Source organism: Lupinus angustifolius, chromosome LG04 (genome assembly GCF_001865875.1).
Source record: "Lupinus angustifolius cultivar Tanjil chromosome LG04, LupAngTanjil_v1.0, whole genome shotgun sequence".
Lineage (NCBI taxonomy): Eukaryota > Viridiplantae > Streptophyta > Magnoliopsida > Fabales > Fabaceae > Lupinus > Lupinus angustifolius.
In genome coordinates, this window is record NC_032012.1 from 22,565,196 (window position 1) to 22,573,237 (window position 8,042).

General features: G+C 34.2%; 2 protein-coding genes across 3 annotated transcripts; one reads left to right on the top strand and one right to left on the bottom strand.

The window, feature by feature from the left end:
- LOC109346274 (beta-carotene isomerase D27, chloroplastic) lies at nucleotides 448-3,260 on the top strand. Its single transcript, XM_019585745.1, has 8 exons — nucleotides 448-660; nucleotides 774-878; nucleotides 1,631-1,735; nucleotides 2,191-2,290; nucleotides 2,441-2,532; nucleotides 2,651-2,731; nucleotides 2,854-2,922; nucleotides 3,006-3,260. Exons 1-8 carry the CDS (start codon nucleotides 529-531, stop codon nucleotides 3,141-3,143), a joined length of 822 nt encoding a protein of 273 aa, XP_019441290.1. The 5' UTR covers nucleotides 448-528; the 3' UTR covers nucleotides 3,144-3,260.
- On the bottom strand, nucleotides 3,424-7,686 carry LOC109346273 (ATP-dependent Clp protease proteolytic subunit 5, chloroplastic-like). Of its 2 annotated transcripts, XR_002107501.1 has the most exons (10): nucleotides 7,442-7,686; nucleotides 6,673-6,792; nucleotides 6,482-6,596; nucleotides 6,300-6,392; nucleotides 5,631-5,676; nucleotides 5,439-5,511; nucleotides 4,324-4,358; nucleotides 4,098-4,186; nucleotides 3,627-3,919; nucleotides 3,424-3,570 (listed from the first exon to the last, which is right to left on the bottom strand). XR_002107501.1 is itself a non-coding variant. In XM_019585744.1 (9 exons), exons 1-9 carry the CDS (start codon nucleotides 7,558-7,560, stop codon nucleotides 3,698-3,700), a joined length of 912 nt encoding a protein of 303 aa, XP_019441289.1. In that variant the 5' UTR covers nucleotides 7,561-7,686; the 3' UTR covers nucleotides 3,492-3,697. The 2 variants fall into 2 exon arrangements, 1 of the variants encoding a protein (XP_019441289.1); XM_019585744.1 differs by having other exon boundaries at nucleotides 3,492-3,919.

Below are 8,042 nucleotides of genomic sequence, written 5' to 3' on the forward strand. Positions count from 1 at the left end.
GTTATTAGTTTACAAAAGATTAATATGAATATATATTATAATGATATAACTTTACTTAATTTGGATATATAAAGTGCATTTATAATTTTTAACATCCACAATTTTACTTTCAAATATGATTATGGTTTGTTTAGAAAACAAATTTTTTTTAAGAGTACAAAAAATTACTCTACCGTAATAGCTGCATATGTTTTCGCTTTATAGATACTATATTCACAATTTTTGAAAGCAAAATTTATTCTTTTCAGTACCTTAATTGTTTCCCTCATTAGTCAAATTGATACCTATTTCAATTAAAAAAATAAAATAAAATATTTCCTTCTTAAAATCTGATGGAAAAAAACAAAGAAAATTGTTCTAAGATATTTTTGAACAAAAGGAAATAAAATAAACGAGTACCGGCACTAATTAGTTCTTACTGATATTGTTTTTTTTGTTATTAATTCTTATTGTTAATCCAAGAAGAGAGTGGATTTACTTACACTGTTGAACGGTTGTTAGTTGTTACAGTTGGTGGCTCGTGCAGAGATGAAAGCCATGGTTGTTGGTGCTTTTGGTTCTCCAATGCTTCCTTCTACTCTTCTTTCCAACTCCAAGAGTCTTCGTAACCCTCGCTTCTGCGTTTCTTTCTCTTCTCCTTCTTCGTCGGGCTCCACAACGGTGCAAATCTTTTCATGTTTGTTTGTTTGTTACAAAATTCGAATTGATTATCTATGTTTTAAGTACTCTGTGTAGTGCATGAATTCGATTCCTATAATTTGAAATTGAATCAGGTGAAGCAACAGCAGCAAGGGGAGATTGCAGCTCTTAAGCCTCAATACAAGCCCGGTGTGTTTGATGATTTGTTCCTCAATTTATTCCGCTCCAAATTGGTACAGGTAAGAACCATTTCTACTTTTGTTTTGTTATCAAGTGTTGGAAACGTCTGCATAATCTTAAGGTATTGTTTATATATATATTGTTGGCTTAATTATGTTTATGGAGTGAGTTTTGGTTTTAGTCCCTATAATTATGTTTAGGTGGTTCTTATATTAATTATTCCAAAAATTTGATTTTTGTCTCCAGCGATGATGTTGTTAATACAACGCGTCATGCTAACTCGTGATCAGATTGTAGTGTTGGCACATTATCGATAGAGACTAAAACCAAAACGATCAACTAATTTAGGGACTGAAAACTAAGAAAAATTAGGAGATTAAAATCTTCAAGATATTTATATATATATATATATGTTCGGTTACTTCTCTCATTGGTAATTAATATTGACTTATTGAGAGCTTTAAGTATAAGAGCCTAACTTAATTTCTCCCAGGGTCTCCATTATGGACTTTCTAGAGTCCTTCAAATGGTTTCAAATAACTAATTTATGGCTGTAAAGTTGCATGAACCATCAAATACATGTAATTAACTACAGATTTATAGATGATCGTTATGTAGGAGTAAAAGATTATGCTATGCTAAAAATTGAGATTCATGATTTTTCAAACTTGTAAGAGTGCATATGTTTCTTTGTTTAATATCTAATAATTTGTGCAATTTGTCACTTAAAATGGGTGGAATTATTGTGTATTTCTTCATTGTTGCAATGTATGGTTATTGTGATAGCTGAATGTGTGTAGTGCTATAATAGGAGTTGGGATGGGACTCAAATAAACCTGGATATGATGGACTTATAGAGCTTGCCAACCGTTTAATGATGAAGGGCACAACAAATTCCGATACCATAGAAGCAGCGGTATTTCCATTTTTTTACTTCTTGCTAGCATTCCTTATGGCATAAAGCATGCAGATTGAACAGAAACTCATATAGTCATATTCAGTCTAACTCCTGGGAAATCTTTCTGATATGCAACAGTATTTCAATTACCCAAAAAGGACTGTTTTTGACAAGTCAATAACATAGTTTCAAATTGTTATTTTCTTGTTAAACTTGTTTCTTACTAGTTTATCATCAAATATTGTTTGGCGCCAACATAAAAACTTTTAAAAACAACTCTACAATTTTGGTTTTTTTGGAGTTTGTCAAACACCTATAAGACACCAGTGCTGATTATTTATGTGTGCATTTCCACAACAACGCTACATAGGTATTTTATAGTAATCCACCTTAATGTGGTTTCTTCTGATTATGGATTTCAAATGGTCATCTTGTCCAAAAGTAAGTTTGCTAGCAGTTGTGACTTATGACAGGTACGAGTATTGACGACTCTCTTCCCTCCATACCTTTTGGATCTCTATAAGACGCTCATAGCTCCTTTAGGAGGAGGCAAAATTTCTGCTATAATGGTTGGTGAGTCTGAACATCTTATGTCTATATTGTTTTCATTTCTTCTGGTTGGATCTCAAGTCTAAACTCTTAATTCCTGCCCCATGTTCCCCTAAATATAAAGGCTAAGAAACTTGTTTAGATATATATCCTAAAGTGTTCTATGTTTTGAAGCAAGGGTTACTGCACTGACTTGTCAATGGCTCATGGGCCCGTGCAAAGTCAACTCCGTAGAAATAGAAGATGGAGTCTCATGCAACAGTGGGGTGATCACCTGTACTTTTTCTCTGTTTGAACTTTGAACTTTGAACTTCATGGGTGCTGTAAAACTTGGACCAAATAATTGTGTAATCTTCAAAGTGATATATTTCCAAAATCTTGTAGGTGTATGTGGAAAGATGCAAGTACCTGGAGGAAAGCAAGTGTGTTGGTATTTGCCTGAACACTTGTAAGTTTCCAACACAGGTTAGTGGTGGTTCTTCAGAATATTCTGTCCTTTTTTTATGTTAGTAAAGGAGCTAAAAGTACTTTGAATACTTCAAAAACATTCTGTGATAAATGCATTTGAGTCTCCATTTTAAACACAGACCTTCTTCAAGGATCATATGGGAGTTCCATTACTCATGGAGCCCAACTTTGCTGACTATAGCTGTCAGGTAATATTGCATACTCTCTTATGGAGCCCAACTTTGTAGGATGAATTTCCTGTCATTATTTTCTTATAGTTTTAAAATTACAGTTCAAATTTGGAGTTCTTCCACCACTCCCAGAAGATGACAGTGTCCAGAAGGAGCCTTGCTTGGAAGTGTGTCCAAATGCTGCTAGACGAAGAGTGGTTGCCAGAAACATAAATGTAACCTCGTGCCCAAAGACATGACTATATCTGTCTTAGGCACGTGTCTGAAAATATTGTACACCTTCTGGCTCCATGTTTTTGAAGATGTAATTGAAGGCATTTGAAAATAATGGAATGAAAAATATCATATGAAAATAATTTTATATAAATCTTGATCAAATAAAAAATTCTTAGGAGGAATTATTAATACTATTAAAACGAATAAATTAAAGTTGGCCCAGTAAAACAATACACTAGTAGTTATACATCCGAGGAGAGGCTAATCACTAATCTTTCATTGCGGGATTATCTTGTGGAAGGATCTGAATGAGTTTTTACTCTTCAATCATAAAACTTTCAAAGGTTTTTTTTATGGCACCATCCTAGGAGTAAGTTAAGATTTCACTCATTTATAATAATAAATGTAACAATGGCCTATCAATAAAACACCACCAATAAGGATCAAATAGAAAAGTGTCACTTTTATCTCATTTATGGGTACACAGTTGCTCTCAGCAACAAAAAATATTGTTTTTGTTTAACCCTATGCTTTTTATAACTTGGAAAATGAAGTGCAACAGTCTCAACTCTCAAGTTCAAACACTGCCCTGATCTTTACCCTCTGCCGCAGCAGCTAATGGCTGGAGAGCTTTGAGAGGATTCATAATGACACCATCTATGAGCCCATATTCTTTGGCTTCTTTTGCACTCATGAAAAAATCACGGTCGGTGTCCTGGTTAATCTTCTCTAAACTTTGGCCAGTGTGATAGGACAGATATCCATTCAGGTTGGCCTTATGATGCAACATTTCATTTGCCTGAGGATTATGAATCATGATTAGTTTTCTCTAACAGGACATAAATAAGTGATTGGATTTTGAGTGCCACCTCAAGATAGGCTCTAACTTTCTATGGCAAGGATAAGTTTTGTAGATGCAAACAGCATGTTTATGCAATAAAATAAAAATAAGGAAAATAAGGTCTATAGGGCTGTACCTGAATATCTATGTCAGTTTGCCCTCCTTGTGCACCTCCAAGAGGCTGATGAATCATTATCCTTGAATTTGGCAAGCTGTATCTCTTTCCTTCAGAAGTGAGAGGAAGAGGTATAAAGTCAGAAAGAAGCATTTTTTTTCTCTTTTGTGGAAGATGTAGAAATAACATTCATAGGAAAAAGATGGGTGGGGGATGGTTTGCAATTTGCAAGTAAAGGAATTATTACCTTTGGTCCCGGCGCTAAGCAGAAAAGCTCCCATACTGCTCAAGAAAAGGGGTATAAAGTATGAATCAGAAATAAATTTTCTTCAGGAAAACCAAACATATAATCAAACTATGAATCACTTTGGATTTTCAAACCTTGGTTATGCACATATAGCATAAATAAATGTAACACATACAACTTATGTCTCAATTTATACTAACGATATCTCCGGAAAATAGTGTGTCCTGATAAGAACTAGGAAAAGGACAGACCTCAAACCAACAGCATAAAACCACAAGGTGTGGCATATTTCAAAATATATTGCACTATGAGTTTTTAACACAAAATGGTAGTTTCTTGTTAAGGTTCCATCTCAAAATTAATTGGGAATAAGAGAAGTAGTTCAACAAATATTTAAACATGCCTAGGAGAATGAAACAGACCACGTGAGACTTACTTCCCAACATCCCCCTCCACATGAGCCTGTCAAACTAGGCGAAGAGTTACCATTGACTCATGACTAAAGGGCACTTTTGACCCATAATAATCAATAGAAGTTAGGCTCTATTACCATGTTAATGTTGTATCTTAAAACCAATTGGCAATAAGAGAAGTAGCCCAAAAGGTATTTAAATAATGTCTAGGAAAATGGGGTATGCAATGTGGGGCTTACGTCCCAACATGCCCCTCCACAAAAGCCTCTTGGACCAAGCAAGGGGTTACCTTTAACTCATGACTAAATGACACATTTGATATGGAACCTTAACAATCTCAAATAACTTCTGTCAAGAATAATGTTCAAAGGCATATAACTAAAGAAGCTCTTGGGTTGAGTTTGAAAGTTTTTAGTTAATAATTTCATATTATGTCAACAGTCCTGCTAACAGATTTCTCGCTAAAGGCAAAAAAACAAAAGTTAAAGCACATAACTCTCCTTCCCATTTACTTCTGCAACTATATTTGGGAGTCACTGTTGTACTGGAAAAAAGGCTTAGTCTATCATATTCATATGACAATTACAACCACTAGTGAAATGCTGTGGACTTTAAATGCATAAGGAACCTCTTGGTTGTTGCCTTTTCTGGTGGTAACTTGGCTGAAAGGTAACATTACACAGAGGAAGAATGAAACATTACCTAGCAGCTAATCCAACACAAACAGTGGATACATCAGGTCGAATATGCCTCATTGTATCAAATATTGCCATACCTAAGGAAAAAATAAAGGAAGCATGTCATTTGGGATATCCTTAGTTATACCAAAAAAATTCTAAGTGTCGATGGAAATATAATAATAATGCAAAACAGGGTACTTAAAATATTTATTACCAGCTGTAACGGATCCTCCTGGAGAATTTACATACATGACAATATCCTGTTCAACATATCACAAAATTGAAAGTTGACTACAAGCTTGCATGAGAGAATTTTGAGTTTAACACGGTAGAAAAGATTGAAGACAAACTCAAGCTAATAATCAAATCAAAATCAAATGAGGATATACCAAAACATATTGATGCCATATGCCAGCATAGGATCGCTTCATCTTAAGTTATGAACAAGGATATAAGATAAGTCATAAGCCTATGTGCACAGAGCGAGATACAAGTATCTGGTACTATTTCATACAATATGCATATATGATAGCTCTTTAAAATATTAAGATGCGGGCAATGCAGTATATATTAAAAGTTGCGGGTACTGCAGTATATATTAAATAAATTATGAAAATTTTCTATTGAGTGTGATGATTTTGAGACAGACAAGATTGCAAAAGTAAGATTGTGATTTGAGGGGCATAATTGGTGAACAGTACTTGACAAATCTAGGATTTAAACAACAGAACTTTGAAAGTGGTAGGTATTCACAAAACAAACAAATAAATAAATAGAGGCATGCCAACAAATATGAATGCATTTTTGTATCTTATGAGTATCAAACTACCGGCATTGGATAGATCATCAATTTTGGAGTATTGGTTCTAAGTTAAGAACAAACCTTGTTAGGATCGACAGCATCAAGATAAAGGAGCTGAGCAACTATAATGTTTGCCATATCATCATCAACAGCTCCACCACACCGGATAATTCTCTAAATACCAAAATATATTATTAATAGTTGAAAGACTAAATAGAAGCTGAACACAAAACCTTAAAAAACAAGAGCTAAAAGTTTCCTACATATTGAAAAAGCTGGCTTATAACACTCTGGAAACGCTCCTGCACCATGGGAGGTGGCCCTTGTCCTTGTGCATAGGCAGGGAAATAAGGAGAAGACGGAACTCCCAAATCATCACTTCATGAACACTTAAAGGTAAGTCTATAAATAAGACATAGTTAAATGTGAACATGAATAACAAGATTAACTCTACCTTATGGACCAAATACCCTGACGTGAACTCCTCTCAGGTGTCCAAAATTCATCCGCATACACCGCCTTCACAGTAGACTTTTGGGTAATTTTTCTACTTTCTACTAAATTCTTTAATTTCCTGCAAATCACAGCTATGCCTCATCCTCTTCATCAAAAAAATATATATCCAGGATAAAAGAATATTCTAGTCTTCTCCATGCTCAATTTTTCTAAAGAGAAATTTAAGTACAAGCAAAAGATGCAAAAATAAGTCACTAGGATTGAACTTGTGGTGTGAGGCTTGGATAGTTTACGTAAGTTCTTAAGTTCAAACCTCATTGCCGCAACTACAGAGGAAAAAAGAGGTGTAAAATTGATGCTTGTTGAATTCTAAACAATTCAAAGTTGAAGTGTTGAACTAGCAAAATTCTGAGGGGCTATGACAGCAGAGTAATCATTAGTCTCAAGTGGTCGCGGATTCAAATCCTGGAAACAATATCTTTAGTGGCCGCGGATAAGGCTGCGTACATCTAACCCAAAAACGACAGCAAAAAAATCTCTTCACTTTCACCCTTATCACTTGCAGAAACAATTTAGGCTCGTTTTATGAATTCAGTGACCTAATTTCTCTAAAATACTAAATAGAAGAAAAAGACCCAACACTCATAAATCGAGAAGCCTCAAAGTAGAAGAAAAATAATAAAAATGCAAACTTTATAAGAAATAACAATTACCTTCAGTTAAAGAAAAAGTAATAGAAATTGATGGTATAGATAAGATAAAAATACCTGGAGTGGGAAGGGAGAGAGGGAATAGAAAGATGGTGAGAGTGAGAAGAGGAAGAAGTGAATGTGGAAGAAAGAAAAAGAGAGTTGAATCTAAGAGAGGGTGTGGTTGTGTGTGCCATTGTTGTTAATTGAGGTTCAAATAATGAATAGCTTATTATCTATTTAGAAGATGCACACAAAGGATAGTAGAAATGTAATAATAATAATAAGAAGAAGAAGAAGAGTAGTGTTGGGATGAAACTTGTTGAAAATGAATGAAACTGATTGGGGATTTGGAATATCTTGTTCAAAGGGCTCAAGCTATACGGCTTTTATTATACCCTTGTCCTGCTTATCAACTACATTAGAGGAGTTTACACAATCATCATACTTTAACACAACATTCCGAAAAAGATTAATTTACTATTACTTATACTACATATCCTTGATTCTATTTTGTTTATTAGAATTAAGATTGTCTCTAACCCACAACCTCTACGGATTAACAAAATATTTGTTGTATACACAAACCATTTCTATTCATAATTATGTAAGATTGTGTTAGTAAGTAACTCTCAAATAGTCTTCAATAACTACTATATTTACCTTATACATAGTTGAT

What these genes read in the sequence shown, in the direction of transcription:
- LOC109346274 (XM_019585745.1), top strand. Translation starts at nt 529, where the DNA reads ATGAAAGCCATGGTTGTTGGTGCTTTTGGTTCTCCAATGCTTCCTTCT. An exon ending in CTTCGTCGGGCTCCACAACG is followed by an intron (nt 661 to 773) that starts GTGCAAATCTTT and finishes AAATTGAATCAG; the next exon opens with GTGAAGCAACAGCAGCAAGG. An exon ending in CCGATACCATAGAAGCAGCG is followed by an intron (nt 1,736 to 2,190) that starts GTATTTCCATTT and finishes GACTTATGACAG; the next exon opens with GTACGAGTATTGACGACTCT.
- LOC109346273 (XM_019585744.1), bottom strand. Translation starts at nt 7,560, where the DNA reads ATGGCACACACAACCACACCCTCTCTTAGATTCAACTCTCTTTTTCTT. An exon ending in TAAGCCAGCTTTTTCAATAT is followed by an intron (nt 6,393 to 6,481) that starts GTAGGAAACTTT and finishes TTTGGTATTTAG; the next exon opens with AGAATTATCCGGTGTGGTGG. An exon ending in AGGAGGATCCGTTACAGCTG is followed by an intron (nt 5,512 to 5,630) that starts GTAATAAATATT and finishes TTTTTTCCTTAG; the next exon opens with GTATGGCAATATTTGATACA.